Here is a 20,532-nt window from a genome sequence, read left to right on the forward strand (position 1 = left end):
TTGGGTCACATCGGACACTCCTCATTGGGTCACATCGGACACTCCTCATTGGGTCACATCGGACACTCCTCATTGGGTCACATCGGACATTCCTCATTGGGTCACATCGGACATTCCTCATTGGGTCACATTGGACATTCCTCATTGGGTCACTTCGGACATTCCTCATTGGGTCACTTCGGACATTCCTCATTGGGTCACTTCGGACATTCCTCATTGGGTCACTTCGGACATTCCTCATTGGGTCACTTCGGACATTCCTCATTGGGTCACATCGGACACTCCTCATTGGGTCACATCGGACACTCCTCATTGGGTCACATCGGACACTCCTCATTGGGTCACATCGGACATTCCTCATTGGGTCACTTCGGACATTCCTCATTGGGTCACTTCGGACATTCCTCATTGGGTCACTTCGGACATTCCTCATTGGGTCACTTCGGACATTCCTCATTGGGTCACTTCGGACATTCCTCATTGGGTCACTTCGGACATTCCTCATTGGGTCACATCGGACATTCCTCATTGGGTCACATCGGACATTCCTCATTGGGTCACATCGGACATTCCTCATTGGGTCACATCGGACATTCCTCATTGGGTCACATCGGACATTCCTCATTGGGTCACATCGGACATTCCTCATTGGGTCACATCGGACATTCCTCATTGGGTCACATCGGACATTCCTCATTGGGTCACATCGGACATTCCTCATTGGGTCACATCGGACATTCCTCATTGGGTCACATCGGACATTCCTCATTGGGTCTGACTTTATTTTCCTTTTTGTAGTTCATTTCAGGTCGACATAATTGTTGACATCAGTCCGCGCCATCCCGACACCAGTCTTGTCAAGAATCTCGTCCTTATCCTCAAGTGTAAAGAATCAGTCAACTGGGTTATCAGGCCGGACAACATCAAGGGAATGCTGGAAATACTGGTAAGTCAAATACAATATTTTTGGTGTAATGAGAAGGTTTTTAAAGGGGTACTCCACCCCTAGACATCTTATCCCCTATCCAAAGCATATCCATCTCCCTGCTGCGTCCTGCGTTCGTTTGGAGCGTTGGGTGCAGCATCAGGAGCTCGTAACGTCACGGTTACGCCCCCTCAATGCAAGTCTATTGGAGGGGGCGTGACGGCCGTCACGCCCCCTCCAATAGACTTGCATTGAGGGGGCGTAGCCGTGACGTCACAAGCGGGGCGAGGCGTGATTGTGACGTCATAAGCCTCCGCCCTGAATCGCCAGTCATCCGGCAAGGAGCGACGTTTGCTCTGTGCACCGGATGTCTGTGGTGCCACAGCCAAGATCGCGGGGGTCCCGCTATCTCCTCTCGATAGGGGATAACATGTCTAGGGGCGGAGTACCCCCTTCAAATCTAAGAAATAAATTGAAAAATCTGGGTAAAGTTCAAGACCTTGGTTAAAGGGGTATTCCAGTAAAAAAAATGTTTTCCATATCCACTTGCTTCAGAAAGTTTAAACAGATTTGTAAATTACTTCCATCAAAAAATCTTAATCCTTCCAGTAGTTATCAGCTGCTGAAGTTGAGTTGTTCTTTTCTGTCTGACAACAGTGCTCTCTGCTGATACCTCTGTCTGTCTCAGGAACTGTTCAGAGTAGGAGCAAATCCCCATAGCAAACCTCTCCTGCTCTGGACAGTTCCTTAGACAGACAGAGGTGTCAGCAGAGAGCACTGTGGACAGACAGAAAAGAACAACTCAACTTCAACAGCTGATAAGTACTGGGAGGATTAATTTTTTTTTAATAGAAGCAATTTACAAATCTGTTTAACTTTCTGGAGCCAGTTGATGTGAAAAAAAAACTCAAGTTGTTTTCAACTGGAGAACCCCTTTAAACTCTTTGGTTGGCGCAGATTGATCCCAGTTTTTTTGTCTCTTCATCAGATGCAAATGACTAAATTATCATCTGATGAAGAGACGTCTTAGTCTCGAAACATGTTACGCTTTGGCTTCTATTAAATAACGTTTATTTTACTTTTCAAAGTGTCCTTCTAATAACAACATTAAAGGGGTACTCCAGTGGAAACTTTTTTTTTTTTTTTTAAATCAACTGGTGCCAGAAAGTTAAATAGATTTGTAAATTACTTCTATTAAGAAATATTAATCCTTACAGTAGTTATAAGCTGCTGAATACTACAGAGGAAATTCTTTTCTTTTTGGAACACAGAGCTCTCTGCTGACATCACGAACACAGTGCTCTCTGCGGACATCTCTGTCCATTTTAGGAACTGTCCAGAGCAGCATATGTTTTCTATGGGGATTTTCTCCTACTCTGGACAGTTTCTAAAATGGACAGAGGTGTCAGCAGAGAGCACTGGGGTCATGATGTCAGCAGAGAGCTCTGTGTTCCAAAAAGAAAAGAATTTCCTCTGTAGTATTCAGCAGCTAATAACTACTGGAAGGATTAAGATTTTTTTTATAGAAGTAATTTACAAATCTGTTTAACTTTCTGGCACCAGTTGATTTAAAAAAAACAAAAACAAAAAACTAGTAATAGTAATTTTCCACCAGAGTACCCCTTTAAGTAATTGTTAGTTATACTGCTCCCCTATATATTCTTCAAATTGCTCCAAATGTTGACTAATTTCATTAGTAATTATGACTAGAGATGAGCGAACTTACAATAAATTCGATTCGTCACGAACTTCTCGGCTCGGCAGTTGATGACTTATCCTGCATAAATTAGTTCAGCTTTCAGGCGCTCTGGTGGGCTGGAAAAGGTGGATACAGTCCTAGGAAAGAGTCTCCTATCCACCTTTTCCAGCCCACCGGAGCACCTGAAAGCTGAACTAATTTATGCAGGAAAAGTCATCAACTGCTGAGCCGAGAAGTTTGTGACGAATCAAATTTACTGTAAGTTCGCTCATCTCTAATGATGACATTAGAATACGGTCACTCCGCAGCCTTTTGCTCCTTCATGAATAATAAACACTCAGGAGGGTCCTCGAGCCGTGAGCGTTCTAGACCCCGTACATGATCCCCCCCCACGTGCGCGGCCTCCTGCCCTTGTTGACAGATTGCTAACATTTCACGTACAATAACATACATTCTAGCACCTTCCAGGACTTATCTTATCTGGAGTGCACTTCTATCTGTAGATGAACTTATTTATAGTTTTCTAAATGTGGCCTATAAATGCGGCTTTATTGCTTATCATCCCGGTAATTGATTGGATCTCACCAAAGTGTGAAGTTTCCATGTATTGTGTAGATTGCTGAAGGACTCCTAATCCTCCGGTAATGCACATAGATATTAGTCTGCACATAGTTGTCTACCCAGAAGTTCCTGACAATAATACAGTAATCCTGGGGGTCTACGTGCGATGGCCAAAAGGAGCCGAGAAGGAATCTTTCCACGGCTGACGCGTTTTGGACCAGACCTCCATGACCTCATGTTTTTGCTGCATTAAAGAGAAGATGATATCTCTATGTAAATAATATTAAAGGGGTATTCCGGTGAAAAACAACTGGCTCCAGAAAGTTTTACAGATTTGTAAATTACTTCTATAACATTTTTTTCATCCTACCAGTACTTATCAGTTGAGTTGTTCTTTTCTGTCTGACCACAGTGCTCTCTGCCGATACCTCTGTCCATGCCAGGAACTGTCCAGAGCAGGAGAGGTTTGCTGTAAGGATTTGCTCCAACTCTGGACAGTTCCTGAAACAAGACAGAGGTGTCAGCAGAGAGCACTGTTGTCAGACAGAAAAGAACAACTCAACTTCAGGAGCTGATAAGTACTAGAAGGATTAAGATTTTTTAATAGAAGTAATTTACAGATCTGTTTAACTTTCTGGAGCCAGTTGATATGAAAAAATAGTTTTTTTTACTGGATAACCCCTTTAATGAGAATGTTTACAGTTTCTGGATAAGTTAGTTTTGGACTTATAAATGGTGAACTTACATGGTGGCCTTTTATCTTTGTTCTTAACCTGACAATTATGTAAAACGACATTTTTCCACCTCCTTTTTCCAATTGCAGAATAAGATTTTTCTTCTAGACGCACAAACTAGGATTTTTGATGATTTTTGGCTGACAGGGTCTTCACCAAAACAGAAATAATCAGTAGAGTAGACTTGTTTGATTTAAAGGAAAACTGTCACCATGATCCAACCAAACTAAACCCAATACACTGGGTTATAGTGGGGGTGACCAGGAATCCAAAGAGGGTTCACTTAATATAATCGGTGCTGTGGTTTCTGAAATATTGGCTGGCGAAGTTCCCCTTCTGAATTCAGGGAGTCGCGTGCAGGAGGCAGGGTCCCGTCGGCTGGCCGCCCCTGCTCCTTTCCGTCTTCTCAATCAGCCGTCCCCGTAGTTAGCATATTCATATTCTGCGACTCCACATCCTAAAACTTTTTTTTTTCTATATCAACTGGCTCCAGAAAATTAAACAGATTTGTAAATGACTTATATTGAAAAATCTTAATCCTTCCAATAATTATCAGCTGCTGAAGTTGAGTTGTTGTTTTCTGTCTGGCAACAGTGCTCTCTGCTGACATCTCTGTCTGTCTCGGGAACTGCACAGAGTAGAAGAGGTTTGCTATGGAGATTTGCTTCTACTCTGGACAGTCCCCAAGACACATGTCATCAGAGAGCACTTAGACAGAAAAGAACAACTCAACTTCAGCAGCTTCAAGTACTGAAAGGATTAATAGCTTTTAACAGAAGTAATTTACAAATCTGTTTCACTTTCTGGAGCCATATAAAAAATAGCTTTTTCCTGGATAACCCCTTTAAAGAAGACCTGTGGCCAACTCTAAAAAACTTTTGCTATCATTAGCTAAGGCTATCCTGATCACACACCCTTTTACAGTTTCTTGACACGCCCTCCCGTTCCCGAGTGTATAATTTGTCATTTCAGGGAATAGTCAAATGGGCGTGAATTTAATTTTAATAACGGGAGTGACTATGCTGTATTACACAGTCATGGGGTATTTATGTTATACCCTGAGAGGCGTGGATGCCTAATACCAGGGCTGTGGAGTCGGTAGATAAATGTTCCGACTCCTCTGTATTAATATGTGAATGTATTTTATACATTCCTTGAAGGAAAGAAAGGTAACATACCTGTCATTACCACAGGACTACTGGCTGGGAAGCCAACAGTCTACAGTATTGAACAGTTTGTGTGCTGATCTGCTGCTGAAGATAGGGCAGTGGGAGGATCAAGGAAGGGGCAGATATTTATAGGGGTACTCCGGTGAAAAACTTTTTTTTATTTATTTTTTTTTTTTTTAATCAACTGGTGCCAGAAAGTTAAACAGATTTGTAAATTACTTCTATTAAAAAATCTTAATCCTTCCTGTACTTATTAGCTGCTGAATACTACAGTGGAAATTCTTTTCCGTTTGAAACACAGAGCTGTCTGCTTTCATCATGAGCACAGTGCTCTCTGCTGACATCTCTGTCCATTTTAGGAACTGTCCAGAATAAAAGGAAATCCCCATAGCAAACTATGCTGTTCTGGACAGTTCCTAAAATGGACAGAGATGTCAGCAGAGAGCAGTTAGCAACTGATAAGTGTAATAAGACAAAAAAGGGAGACTGGAGGGAAGCGCCTCGTGTGTTACCTCACAAATGAGGTGGCCCCCAAAGGGGTATATAGACGTTTCTATGAGATGGACGCTCACCTGGAGTGCTAAAGTGAATGCATATCACCCCACAAGATTGGGATACTCTAAAAACTGGGACGTGCTGCTAAGCCTTGGGGTCACAGGGAAAGTGAAAATGCCAGTCCTGTAGTACAGACAATAGGCAGCTGCAGGAAAAAGAAGTGCCGCAGTATCCAGGTCGAACCAAAGAAGATCAGATGTAAAGTCATACAAAGGATCTTTAATTTATTGAAATGGACAGTAATGACACGTTTCAGGGTTCACAGACCCCTTCATCAGATCAGTTATCAATCTGATGAAGGGTTCTGTGGACCCTGAAATGCGTATTTTTCCTGCTATTGCATATTGAACCTGGTAGAAGAGGAAGAAGTGTATTATGTGTTTTGTAATAAAAAATAATACATTTCTAATGGGATTTTTCGCAGTGTTCAGCGGGATTGATTTATCTCTTTATTTTTTGTCCCAGTGGGCCCTCGGGTTTATTTCTTCTTTGGCTTTGTGTTATTTTCGGTCGGTATAAACCATGGTGATCTGCTGTGTTGCCATCCAGGGCTATTTCAGTGCAGCGTGAACCGGGGCTGACCTTAATGTTTCCACTCCGATTCCTTTCACTTTACATCTGGGTCTTCTCGACCTCGATGCTTCTTCATTAGCTTTTACTATAAATATTTAAAAATGAAATCTTATATATATAACTTGTTTGGACTTGGGGTTTTTTTTTTGTCATCCCACACTTAACCCTATAAGGCTTCTGGGTTTAAGTTTGGGTAATTTTCACAGTTATCACCAAAGAAAGGAAATCTCCGTGTGCTGTTTTTTTTTCTTTTACAAAATACTAAATTCTAATTATTATTATTAATTTTATTTTTATTTATTTTTTATTATTATTATTTTTTATTTTTTTTATTCAAAATCTTTTTTTCTTTATTATTAATACACTTTCACTGAAGTTTCTCTCGGAATTGTTTTCCCTCATTCATGGGGCTCTGAGCTGTTATTATCGCTTTGTCTAATTCTTCTAAGGGAGTCATAGACCATCTGGCATTTGCGAGAGCTATATGTCGCAACGCGCTCTTCCAGTAAGAAGCGCAGTGACTGGTATTCCCTTTACCAGCTGCAGATAACCTAAGCCAGCTGTAAGACGTTATTATCCTTTCTCTATATTATGAAGTGCTTAGGAAATATATAGATTGTTCCCATCAAAATAGGCACATTTTTATAGTATATAGTGTTTTTTTTTTATTTTTAACTATTGAACTTTTTAACATTGAAGAATTGGGCAATTGTCTCCCAAATGTGACAATCTAGCTGTTTCAAAACTACAACTGTCCGGGCATGCTGGAAGTTGTAGTTTTGCAACAGCTGGAGACACTGGTTGAGAAAAACACTGCTCTGTAGCACACCGCAGCAGCAGCAGCATGGAGGACATTATAGAGCAGCACTGAGCAGTCTATCTTCTAATGAAATGGTCTCTCATTTGTATCCCTCCAGCTTTTGCGAAACTACTACTCCCAGCATGGAGTACATTATAGAGCAGCACTGAGCAGTCTATCTTCTAATGAAGTGGTCTCTCATGTGTAGCCCTCCAGCTCTTGCAAAACTACTACTCCCAGCATGCCCGGACAGCCTTTGACATTGTCTAATGCAGGGGTTAAATGTACAGTAATTCTGCAACAGCTGGAGACACACTGGTTGGGAAAATCACTGCTCTGTAGCACACCCGCAGCAGCATGGAGGACATTATAAAGCAGCATTGAGCAGTCTATCTTCTAATGAAGTGGTCTCTCATGTGTGGCCCTCCGGCTTTTGCAAAACTACTACTCCCAGCATGGAGTACATTATAGAGCAGCACTGAGCAGTCTATGTTCTAATGAAGTGGTCTCTCATTTGTGGCCCTCCAGCTTTTGCAAAACTACTACTCCCAGCATGCCCGGACAGCCTTTGACATTGTCTAATGCAGTGGTTTAATGTACAGTTATTCTGCAACAGCTGGAGACACACTGGTTGGGAAAATCACTGCTCTGTAGCACACCCGCAGCAGCAGCATGGAGGACATTATAGAGCAACACTGAGCAGTCTATCTTCTAATGAAATGGTCTTTCATTTATGGCCCTTCAGCTTTTGCACAACTACTACTCCCAGCATGCCCCGGACAGCCTTTGACATTGTCTTATGCAGTGGTTTAATGTTGAACTAATGCAGAATCACTTATATACTTATAATTAAAGTATCACATATGTTTCATACTCATCCGTAACATATACACATATATATATATATATATATATATATATATATATAAATAAGTTACAGTAGTTCTGGTTGGAAAATGGTTAATCTCAGTCGCAGCGAGTTTTCCTTTCGTGTTCTTGTGTCTAAATTTAGGCCTGGAATAGTAATATATACATTCATATTGCCAGAACCTACAAGGACTTTTTAGTTCCAAATACAGCTACGGGATGAAGTCCCTGCGAACATATCGGGATACTTCTGAAATTTGAGAATTAAAGGGGTACTCCGCTGGAAAACATTTTCTTTTAAATCAACTGGTGCCAGAACGTTAAACAGATTTGTAAATTTTATTTTAAAAATATCTTAATCCTTCCAGTACTTATCAGCTGCTGCATTCTCCACAGGAAATTGTGTAGTTCATTCCAGTCTGACCACAGTGCTCTCTGCTGCCACCTCTGTCCATGTCAGGAATCCCCATAGCAAAATCTTTCCTGCTCTGGTCAGTTCCTGATATGGACAGAGGTGGCAGCAGAGATCACTGTGGTCAGCCTGGAAAGAACTAAACAACTTCCTGTGGAGAATGCAGCAGCTGATAAGTACTGGAAGGATTAAGATTATCAGCTTAACTTATCTGTTTAACTTTCGTGCACCAGTTGATAAAAAAAAAAGTTTTCCACCGGAGTACCCCTTTAATTTGGCACTTCTTTCTCCAGCAGACATTACACTATAGCAGAACAAGAATGGGGTTCCCTTCAAAGGACAGTGAGAAGATCACTATAGACTATATATATCTATGCCAACACTTATCTAGAACAGTGGTCTCCAGACTGTGGACCTCTAGCTGTTTCAAAACTACAACTCCTAGCATGTTGGGAGTTGTAGTTTTGCAATAACTGGAGGTCCATATGTTGGAGACCACTGTTCTGGAATAATAGGCTATAGGGTCTATTGTATTTGGAATAACGTGGTGCTTGTTTTTGGTACTGAACATTTAGGCAATCTGAACTATCTTATATCAAGCCCTAGCCTTAAAGGGGTTCTCTGCCCCAAGGATAGGGGATAAAATGTCTGATTGTGGGGGGGGAGCTATGTACTTCTGCTCCACAACCGTCACGCCCCCTCCTATAGACATGCATGGAGGGGGCGTGACAGCTGTGGTGACATCACAACACGGAAGCCCTCAAGCTGGCGTTCTGAACATAAATGTTCAGAATGCCTGGGTGCCTGACCCTCCGCCATCAGACCTTTGGATATGGGATATAATGTCTAGGGGCGGAGGACCACTTTAAAGGACATCTGTAGTGTACATTTTTTATAATCCCCTGTGCCCGGGCTGCAAAAAGTAACAAAACAAACTTTAATTCACCTTCCAACGTTCCCCCGTTGTGCCGATATCAGTGTCCCGTTCCTCCGGTGCCGGTCTTCTTCCTGCTTTCTGGGGATGATGAGTCATACGGCACTCAGGGTATTGCCAGCTGCAGCGATGTCCTGTTTTGGCCGGGGATAGGCTAAGTGCACTGTCATGTAACGAGCCCGGGCCCCGCCTTCTCTCCCTGCTGCCCGGGCTCGTTACATGACCGTACGCCCAGTCTATCACCGGCCAAAACAGGACATCGCTGCAGCTGGCAATACCCTGAGCGCAGTATGACTCATCATCCCCAGAAAGCAGGAAGAAGACCGGCACCGGAGAACCGGGACACCGATATCGGGGGAAATCAGAAAGGTGAGTTAAAGGGGTATTCCAGGAAAAAACTTTTTTATATATATCAACTGGCTCCAGAAAGTTAAACAGATTTGTAAATTACTTCTGTTAAAAAATCTTAATCCTTTCAGTACTTATGAGCTGCTGAAGTTGAGTTGTTCTTTTCTATCTAAGTGCTCTCTGATGACACCTGTCTCGGGAACTGTCCAGAGTAGAAGCAAATCCCCATAGCAAACCTCTTCTACTCTGTGCAGTTCCCGAGACAAGCAGAGATGTCAGCAGAGAGCACTGTTGCCGGACAGAAATGAACAAAACTTCAGCAGTTGATAATTTTTGGAAGCATTAAGATTTTTATTTTTTTTTATTTTTTTTTAATAGAAGTAATTTACAAATCTGTTTTTACTTTCTGGAGCCAGTTGATGTAACAAAAAAAAGTTTTTTTTCCTGGATTACCCCTTCAAAGTTTGTTTTGTTACTATTTGCAGCCCGGGCACCGGGGATTATACAGATCTCCTTTAATTTAGCAAATCTTTCATCAGCCGACATTGCATTATCTGATCAGTGGGAGAAAGATCAGTGAAAGATAATGCGCTGTCCAAAGATAGATCATTGTACCTGTAGGAAGTGGATGGAGAGGTGGTCGAGCATCTGCACTTCGGCTTCATTCATTAGAGGGACAAGGGACCCCAATACCCGTTCTTATAAATAGTGAAGGTCCCAGTAGTCAGGCCCCTTGAGACGACGGACGCTTGTTTTTCCAAACTTCAGTGTGAGGTACAGGAAAATCCCTGAAAGAAAATACGAAGTCATGAACCCACCAACAAAAAAAGAAACTTTAAAAAAAAAATTTTTTTTTACTTAACCCCTTTAGGACACAGCCCATTTTGGCATTAAAGGGGTACTCCGCTGCGCAGCGTTTGGAACAAACTGTTACAAACGCTGGAGCCGGGAGCTTGCGATGTCATAGCCCCGCCCCCTCATGATGTCACGCCCCGCCTCCTCAATGCAAGTCTACAGCCGTCACGCCCCCTCCCATAGACTTGCATTGAGGGGGCGGGGTGTGAAGGCATGAGGGGGGTGGGGCAGTTAGGTCACGAGCTCCAGGCCACGACTCCAGTGTTCGGAACAGTTTGTCCAAACGCTGCGCAGGGGGTGGGGCTATGTGGTCACGAGCTCCCGGAGCCAGCACCAGTGTTTGGAAACAGTTTGCTCTAAACGCTGACGAAGCTATACCTGCTGTTGGTGAATCCGTCCTTTGCTGGTTTGGCAGCTCCTGTCCCTTTCATTGGGTATGTTATATTTGTCCTCCTTTTTATAATGATGAAGATCAGTGTTTCACAACCAGGGTGCCTCCAGCTGTTGCAAAACTACAACTTCCAGCATGCCAGCAAAAACAATCACTCCCGACGAAGCCACTGGCGGTTGGCGTTACGCGCGGGATTTGGCCTCCCACTGTTTTGTCAGCTCATGTCCCTTTCATTGGTGATGTTATATTTGCCTTCCTATTAATAAGGGTGTAGGTCAGTGTTTCCCAACCAAGGTGCCTCCCGCTGTTGCAAAACTCCAACTCCCAGCAAAAACAATATATCCTGAAGAAGCCACCGTAAGGTGGCGTTACGTGCAGGATTTGGCCCTCCACTAGTTTTGCATATCATTTGATGTTATATTTGCCTTCCTATTTAAGTGTGTAGGTCAGTGTTTCCCAACCACGGTGCCTCCTGCTGTTGCAAAACTCCAACTCCCAGCGAAAACAATGAATCCTGAAGAAGCCACCGTAAGCTGGCGTTACGCGCAGGATTTGGCCCTCCGCTAGTTTTGCATATCATTTGATGTTATATTTGCCTTCCTATTTAAGTGTGTAGGTCAGTGTTTCCCAACCAAGGTGCAACCTGCTGTTGCAAAACTCCAACTCCCAGCGAAAACAATGTATCCTGAAGAAGCCACCGTAAGCTGGCGTTACGCGCAGGATTTGGCCCTCCGCTAGTTTTGCATATCATTTGATGTTATATTTGCCTTCCTATTTAAGTGTGTAGGTCAGTGTTTCCCAACCAAGGTGCCTCCTGCTGTTGCAAAACTCCAACTCCCAGCGAAAACAATGAATCCTGAAGAAGCCACCGTAAGCTGGCGTTACGCGCAGGATTTGGCCCTCCGCTAGTTTTGCATATCATTTGATGTTATATTTGCCTTCCTATTTAAGTGTGTAGGTCAGTGTTTCCCAACCAAGGTGCCTCCTGCTGTTGCAAAACTCCAACTCCCAGCGAAAACAATGAATCCTGAAGAAGCCACCGTAAGCTGGCGTTACGCGTAGTGTTGCTCGCGAATATTCGCAATTCGAATATTATTCGCGAATATCGCATATTCGCGAATTCGCGAATTTCTCGAATATAGCGCTATATATTCGTAATTACGAATATTCGTTTTTTTTTTTTTTTTTTTTCTTCACAGTACACATCACAGTGATCACCCCTCTCTGCTTCCAGCTTGTGTGGTGTAAAGAAGGCTGTAATACTACTGTGTGAGACTGGCGTGCGAAGATCCGTATATGCGAAAATACGCATATGCGAATTTACGCATATGCGAATTTTCGTGTATGCTAATTTTCACATATGTTAATTTTCGCATACGCGAATGTTCGCATATGCGAAAATAAAACGGATATAACGAATATGCGAATATTCGCGAATATATGACGAATATTCGTCCTTATATTCGCGAATATTCGCGAATTCGAATATGGCCTATGCCGCTCAACACTAGTTACGCGCAGGATTTGGCCCTCCGCTAGTTTTGCATATCATTTGATGTTATATTTGCCTTCCTATTTAAGTGTGTAGGTCAGTGTTTCCCAACCAAGGTGCCTCCTGCTGTTGCAAAACTCCAACTCCCAGCGAAAACAATGTATCCTGAAGAAGCCACCGTAAGGTGGCGTTACGCGCAGGATTTGGCCCTCCGCTAGTTTTGCATATCATTTGATGTTATATTTGCCTTCCTATTTAAGTGTGTAGGTCAGTGTTTCCCAACCAAGGTGCCTCCTGCTGTTGCAAAACTCCAACTCCCAGCGAAAACAATGTATCCTGAAGAAGCCGCCGTAAGGTGGCGTTACGCGCAGGATTTGTCCCTCCACTAGTTTTGCATATCATTTGATGTTATATTTGCCTTCCTATTTAAGTGTGTAGGTCAGTGTTTCCCAACCAGGGTGCCTCCAGCTGTTGCAAAACTACAACTCCCAGCGTGCCCGGACAGCCTTTGGCTGTCCGGGCATGCTAGGAGTTGTAGTTTTGCAACAGCTGGAGGCAACCTGGTTGGGAAACACTGGTATAGACTGATAGACACCTTTACTTTAAAGGAATGATCCATTATAAAGGACATGTTCTCCGTTTCAGACGTACGAAACACATGGACATTCTTTTCATACCAGCGTGAAAATGTTCAATTTGCATGAGAAAAATGCAAGTTATGAAGCTTAAGTAGTTGTGGAGGAGGAGACGCGTTTTAGTCGAAACGAAGTACAGAGTGGGCGTAGCAATAAAATGGGGATATCTGGTATATTTAGCTGACGGTCTCTACAGTCGCGCTCCGGCAGATGGGACGCATAAGACCAGAGACGTGTATTATATTTACGTACAGAGGGCAGCAGCAAATGGCGGTATTTATATCCAGGGGAAAAGCAGGAACCTCGGGACGATGGTTCATGTTAAGAGATTTCCAGCTTGTGGGAACTGAGACGTTAAAATGCCTTAACGATCATCCTGTCCCACCGATAGCTGAAGTCCCGGTCCCCCTCTATAAGAATTGTACGTACCCCGTATAACACGACCGGGACCTCAAGTGAAGCTCGCAGTGGGGCACCTAATGTAACGTCTCAATATCCATCGGCAAAAGTACATGTAGTCATTCTCAGGGCTGGGGAGTCCGTAGCCAAATTTCCTAAATCCGACTCCCAACTTCTTTTCCAGCTCGGACTATGACTCCTCCGAGAATTTCCTGTAGTAAATGGTAACAACAGACTTCAACATGTAGCTCTGGGTGAAATAAATGATTTCTAGAATATTCATGTTGTTTTCCTGCCGACTATGCCAATTCTTGTAATCCTGCCGAGTACGCCAATTCTTGTAATCCTGCCGAGTACGCCAATTCTTGTAATCCTGCCGAGTACGCCAATTCTTGTAATCCTGCCGAGTACGCCAATTCTTGTAATCCTGCCGAGTACGCCAATTCTTGTAATCCTGCCGAGTACGCCAATTCTTGTAATCCTGCCGAGTACGCCAATTCTTGTAATCCTGCCGAGTACGCCAATTCTTGTAATCCTGCCGAGTACGCCAATTCTTGTAATCCTGCCGAGTACGCCAATTCTTGTAATCCTGCCGAGTACGCCAATTCTTGTAATCCTGCCGAGTACGCCAATTCTTGTAATCCTGCCGAGTACGCCAATTCTTGTAATCCTGCCGAGTACGCCAATTCTTGTAATCCTGCCGTGTACGCCAATTCTTGTAATCCTGCCGAGTACGCCAATTCTTGTAATCCTGCCGAGTACGCCAATTCTTGTAATTCTGCCGAGTACGCCAATTCTTGTAATCCTGCCGAGTACGCCAATTCTTGTAATCCTGCCGAGTACGCCAATTCTTGTAATCCTGCCGAGTACGCCAATTCTTGTAATCCTGCCGAGTACGCCAATTCTTGTAATCCTGCCGAGTACGCCAATTCTTGTAATCCTGCCGAGTACGCCAATTCTTGTAATCCTGCCGAGTACGCCAATTCTTGTAATCCTGCCGAGTACGCCAATTCTTGTAATCCTGCCGAGTACGCCAATTCTTGTAATCCTGCCGAGTACGCCAATTCTTGTAATCCTGCCGAGTACGCCAATTCTTGTAATCCTGCCGAGTACGCCAATTCTTGTAATCCTGCCGAGTACGCCAATTCTTGTAATCCTGCCGAGTACGCCAATTCTTGTAATCCTGCCGAGTACGCCAATTCTTGTAATCCTGCCGAGTACGCCAATTCTTGTAATCCTGCCGAGTACGCCAATTCTTGTAATCCTGCCGAGTACGCCAATTCTTGTAATCCTGCCGAGTACGCCAATTCTTGTAATCCTGTGAGTACGCCAATTCTTGTAATCCTGCCGAGTACGCCAATTCTTGTAATCCTGCCGAGTACGCCAATTCTTGTAATCCTGCCGAGTACGCCAATTCTTGTAATCCTGCCGAGTACGCCAATTCTTGTAATCCTGCCGAGTACGCCAATTCTTGTAATCCTGCCGAGTACGCCAATTCTTGTAATCCTGCCGAGTACGCCAATTCTTGTAATCCTGCCGAGTACGCCAATTCTTGTAATCCTGCCGAGTACGCCAATTCTTGTAATCCTGCCGAGTACGCCAATTCTTGTAATCCTGCCGAGTAAGCCAATTCTTGTAATCCTGCCGAGTACGCCAATTCTTGTAATCCTGCCGAGTACGCCAATTCTTGTAATCCTGCTGAGTACGCCAATTCTTGTAATCCTGACGAGTACGCCAATTCTTGTAATCCTGCCGAGTATGCCAATTCTTGTAATCCTGACGAGTACGCCAATTATAATCCTGCCGAGTACGCCAATTCTTGTAATCCTGCCGAGTACGCCAATTCTTGTAATCCTGCCGAATATGCCAATTCTTGTAATCCTGACGAGTACGCCAATTATAATCCTGCCGAGTACGCCAATTCTTGTAATCCTGCCGAATACGCCAATTCTTGTAATCATGCCGAGTATGCCAATTCTTGTAATTCTGACGAGTACGCCAATTATAATCCTGCCGAGTACGCTAATTCTTGTAATCCTGACGAGTACGCCAATTATAATCCTGCCGAGTACGCCAATTCTTGTAAACCTGCTGAGTACGCCAATTCTTGTAATCATGCCGAGTATGCCAATTCTTGTAATCCTGACGAGTACGCCAATTATAATCCTGCCGAGTACGCTAATTCTTGTAATCCTGACGAGTACGCCAATTATAATCCTGCCGAGTACGCCAATTCTTGTAAACCTGCTGAGTACGCCAATTCTTGTAATCCTGCTGAGTACGCCAATTCTTGTAATCCTGATGAGTACGCCAATTGTTGTAATCCTGCCGAATACGCCGATTACTGTAATCCTGCCGAGTACGCCAATTCTTGTAATCCTGCCGTGTACGCCAATTGTAATCCTGCCGAGTACGCCAATTGTTCTAATCCTGCCGGGTACGCCAATTCTTGTAATCCTGCCGAATACGCCAATTCTTGTAATCATGCCGAGTACGCCAATTCTTGTAATCCTGCCGAGTACGCCAATTCTTGTAATTCTGCCGAGTACGCCAATTCTTGTAATCCTGCCGAGTACGCCAATTGAAGTAATTTATGCCTTGATATAATCCCTTTTGCTAGGTTATAGAATACCTCAACAGATTTTACGTTTATCTTATTACAGTCATATATTGTGTTTCCCAACCATGGTGCCTCCAGCTATTGCAAGACTACACCTCTCAGCATGCCACAGTTGGGAGGCCACTTCATTAGATAGACTGCTCAGTACTGCTCTATAATATCCTCAATGCTGCTTCTGCGGATGTACTATAGAGTAGTGTTCCCCAACCAGGATGCCTGCACCTGTTGCAAAACTACAACTATCAGCGTGCCCAGACAGCCGAAGGCTGTCTGGGCATGCTGGGAGTTGTAGTTTTGCAACAGCTGGAGGCACCCTAGTTGGGGCACACTCTCTTAAAAAATAGATTTATCAGGATAATTTAATATATATTTTTTTCTCTCCACAGACAGCAAACAGTGTTACGTTTAGCAGAACTCCGGAAAAGTCTCTCATGACGAGCAATCAGGTGATCGCGGACATCCCCGCCACACAAGAGCGTTTGTCGAAGTGGGCGTCTGATAGAGGGTATACGGTCACATCCTATACGCACGCTCCGGTAGCGAACAAGTTTCACATCCTACTTCAGGAAATAGGTAAGTATTAAGCACTGTTCACATCAGTGTTGGACGCTCCATCACAGATTGCGATTAATTTGCGGGACCTCTTTGCTTTTTTTTTTTTTAGCTGTTCAACATCGCTATGAAGTTTGTTACATTTGTTACAAAAATTTTATTTATTATTTACTGATGCAGATTTTTTTTTTTATTTCAACCTTTAGGCTTTTATATACACTGTACTTTATGTTCCCAGTGTAACCAAATGATTTTCAATTTGCAAGGTTATTCTACAATTTTAATTTACCCGTATATACTCGAGTATAAGCCGACCCGAATATAAGCCGAGGCCCCTAATTTCACCCCAAAAACCCAGGAAAAGTTATTGACTCGACTATAAGCCTAGGGTGGGAAATACATCATTCCCCCTGTCATCAGCCAGACCCCCGTCATTAACACCCCTGTCATCATCACCCCCGTCATCACCCCCCCTTTCATCATCACCGCCTGTCAATCCCTTCATCAGTGGTCTTCAACCTGCAGACCTCCAGATGTTTCAAAACTACAACTCCCAGCATGCCCGGACAGCCGATGGCTGTCCGGGCATGATGGGAGTTGTAGTTTTGCAACATCTGGAGGTCTGCAGGTTGAAGACAACTGAGAAGGGATTGATAGGCGGAGAGTTCACTCGAGTATAAGCCGAGGGGGGCGTTTTCAGCACGAAAAATCGTGCTGAAAAACTCGGCTTATACTCGAGTATATACGGTACTTTTAATTTTTAATTTTTTTAAAAAATTTTTTAAATTTATTTTTTTTTTTTTCAGAAAAAAAGAGGAAATTCCCCCACCATGGCTTTAAAATTTTTAGAAATTTTACATCTCCACATATCCGTAGTGTATATACAAAATATATTCACTTGTTTTCTATGCAGCTCAATTATTTATTTTTTATTTTATTTCTTTGAGGGATTTTTCTTACTTATTTCCAAGTAATATTTTTTCCTTAGAAATGAAAGATGAAGGTAACACCACTGACCCGCCTGAACTGCATTTGCTCCGTAACGGCAATCAAGACCATGGTCAAGACTTTTTTCTGAAGATTTTCGGTGGCGGGGATCGGCATGAATTGCCGAAGGAGCCCGAGGAAGTGCAGGGAAATATTAACGTAGCCTTGTCTGTGAAATGTGACGAGAGCTATATGGTGGCCTCTGTAGAAAAGAACTGCTTAAAGGTATGTCACAATCTTGGGATGTCTTCTGTAGATATGGACCCATGATGGGCGTCAGGGGGTGGGAAGGAGGATAGACAGGCCTTATGTAATTCAGGAGAAGGAATATAAGATCATTGACAAGGGATGTCTGGGTGTAAAAAGAGTCTTACATGTCGGGCTCAGATTAGGCCTTATTTTGTATGGTCGGCAAGTGGATGAGCCATTATATGACCAAAGCCACGATACACGTCTAAAGCCGGTTATACACCCCAGTAACCACATTTCCACATCCCAGTAACTGAGATAGACGGAGATGGTTGTTGAGGTCCTAATTAGAGATGAGCGAACTTACAGTAAATTCGATTCGTCGCGAACTTCTCGGCTCGACAGTTGATGACTTTTCCTGCATAAATTAGTTCAGCTTTCAGGTGCTCCCGTGGGCTGGAAAAGGGGGATACAGTCCTAGGAGACTCTTTCCTAGGACTGTATCCACCTTTTCCAGCCCACCGGAGCACCGGAAAGCTGAACTAATTTATGCAGGAAAAGTCATCAACTGCCGAGCCGAGAAGTTGGTGACGAATCGAATTTACTGTAACTTCGCTCATCTCTAGTCCTAACCCTAGGGAGTTGCCCCGTGGCTCTTCATGGGCCACGTGGTGGCTCGGTGGTTAGCATTATTGCACAGTTACCAAAATTTTAAAAGTCAAAATTGGGATGTTTAACGGGGTACTCCACCCCTAGACATCTTATCCCCTATCCAAAGGAAAGGGGATAAGTTATCTGATCGCGTAGGTCCCTCAGCTGGGGACCCCTACGATCTCCCTGCTGCACCCGGCATTCGTTCAGGCCGTTACGCCCCCTCCCATAGACTTGCATTGAAGGGGCGTGGCCGTGATGTCACGAGCAGGGAGTGGTTTTGACATCATAAGCCTCTGCCCCGCATCGCAAGTCATCCAGTACGGAGTGAATTTTGCTCTGTGCACTGGATGTCTGGGGTGCCACAGCCGAGATCGTGGGGGTCCTCAGCAGCGGGACCCCCACGATCAGACATCTTATAAGATGTCTAGGGGTAGAGTACCCCTTTTAGCCTGCCACCAAGACCACGTAGGAAAGGCCCCAAAATTCTGGAAATTCCTCCAAAATGAAAGACTGAAGTGCTGGTTGACATCAGGTTTGAGTTGCATGGGGTCTGTATGTTCTCCCCATATTTGCTTACTTTACTCCCGAAACATAAAGATAGGTTCATTGGCTTTCGTGAGGGTCTGAGATAGGGGAGAGCATTATTAGCATGTGTAACAATTACTAGAAAACCCCTTTAAAGGGGTACTCCACTGCTTAGTGTTCAGAACAATATGTTCAGAGCACTTAGAACCAGCATTAGGGGCTTGTTGTGTCATGGCCCGCCCCCTCAATGCAAGTCTATGGGAGGAGGCAGGGCGTGACATCACGAACCCCTGGCAATGGCTCTAAGGGTTCAGAACATTTTGTTTCCGAACACTGAGCAGTGGAGTGCCCCTTTAAAGGTGTCCTGTGGCCAACCCCATCCAATTTAGAGGGTACTTTCATTAAAAATCTTAGGGTGCCCTGATCACAGACCCTTTTACAGTTTCTTGATGCGTCCTGTCATTCCTGAGGTATAAGGATTTATATTTTGGCAATTCAGCAAATGGTCAGATGGGCGTGAACTAATTTAAATAATGGGCGGGTTTATACAATTGTACATTGAGGGGTGTGTATAACTAATACACACACCCTGACTGTATAATTCTGCCCCATCACCTGATTATTACATCAGGACCACTCCTGTTATTAAAATTAAGGCCACACCCATCTGACTAACTGAATTGTTAAATTATAAACTTTTATATCTTAGCAACGGGAAACTGTATCAAGAAACTGTAAGAAGGCGTGTGATCAGGGTGCCCTATGATATTTAAAGGGGTACCCCAGTTCAAATTTTTTTTTTTTAATCAACTGGTGCCAGAAAGTTATACAGATTTGTAAATTACTTCTATTTAAAAATCTTAATCCTTCCAGTACTTATCAGCTGCTGTATGCTCCACAGGAAGTTCTTTAATTTTTCAATTTATTTTCTGTCCTACCACAGTGCTCTCTGCTGACACCTCTGTCCATGTCAGGAACTGTCCGGAGCAGGAGCAAATCCCCATAGCAAACCTCTCCTGCTCTGGACAGTTCCCGACATGGACAGAGGTGTCAGCAGAGAGCACTGTGGTCAGACTGGAAAGAAATTCAAAAAGAAAAGAACTTCCTCTGTAGTATTCAGCAGCTGATAAGTACTGGAAGCATTACGATTTTTAAATAGAAGTAATTTACAAATCTGTTTAACTTTCTGGCACCAGTTCATTTGAAACAATAGCTTTCTACCTGAGTACCCCTTTAGGGGGTTGGTGGGTGACTACAGGTTCCCTTTATGATTTCAAGTGGAGTCAGTATTTAGTTGAGCAACCCTCGGGTTCACAGGAAAAATTCCCGCTCCCACGGGAGCAAGATTAAAAAGACGGGGACCTGGTGCTGTATGTCATCTCTACATTCTGTATATTTTTACTGGGTATCAAAGGGTTAATTTCATGCTTCCGCTGTTTTTATTGATTAAAAAAAGAAAAAAAAAAAAAACGCTATTGATTTCTGTCTCAATTTAGTACATCTAAAAAAAATGTTGGATGATGATTTTTTTACGTTATTGCATTGTTTATGGCATTCACACATGTTTTATAACGTTGACTCTTAAAGGGGCACTCCACTGGCCAGCGTTCGGAACATTTTGTTCTGAACACTGTGTGCCTGCTGCGGGGGTCGGCCA

General features: G+C 43.5%; 1 protein-coding gene across 10 annotated transcripts in view; it reads left to right on the forward strand.

Annotated features, from left to right (window-relative positions):
* TGFBR3 (transforming growth factor beta receptor 3) overlaps nt 1–20,532 on the forward strand; it is a 378,593-nt gene that overhangs the window by 281,729 nt on the left and 76,332 nt on the right. For all 10 annotated transcript variants that reach the window (XM_056523161.1, XM_056523160.1, XM_056523159.1 and 7 more), the window contains 3 exons: nt 799–946; nt 16,355–16,541; nt 17,509–17,732. In XM_056523161.1, the coding sequence (XP_056379136.1) occupies nt 799–946; nt 16,355–16,541; nt 17,509–17,732 (559 nt within the window). The remainder of the gene's footprint in view (nt 1–798; nt 947–16,354; nt 16,542–17,508; nt 17,733–20,532) is intronic.

Source organism: Hyla sarda, chromosome 6, assembly GCF_029499605.1.
Source record: "Hyla sarda isolate aHylSar1 chromosome 6, aHylSar1.hap1, whole genome shotgun sequence".
Lineage (NCBI taxonomy): Eukaryota > Metazoa > Chordata > Amphibia > Anura > Hylidae > Hyla > Hyla sarda.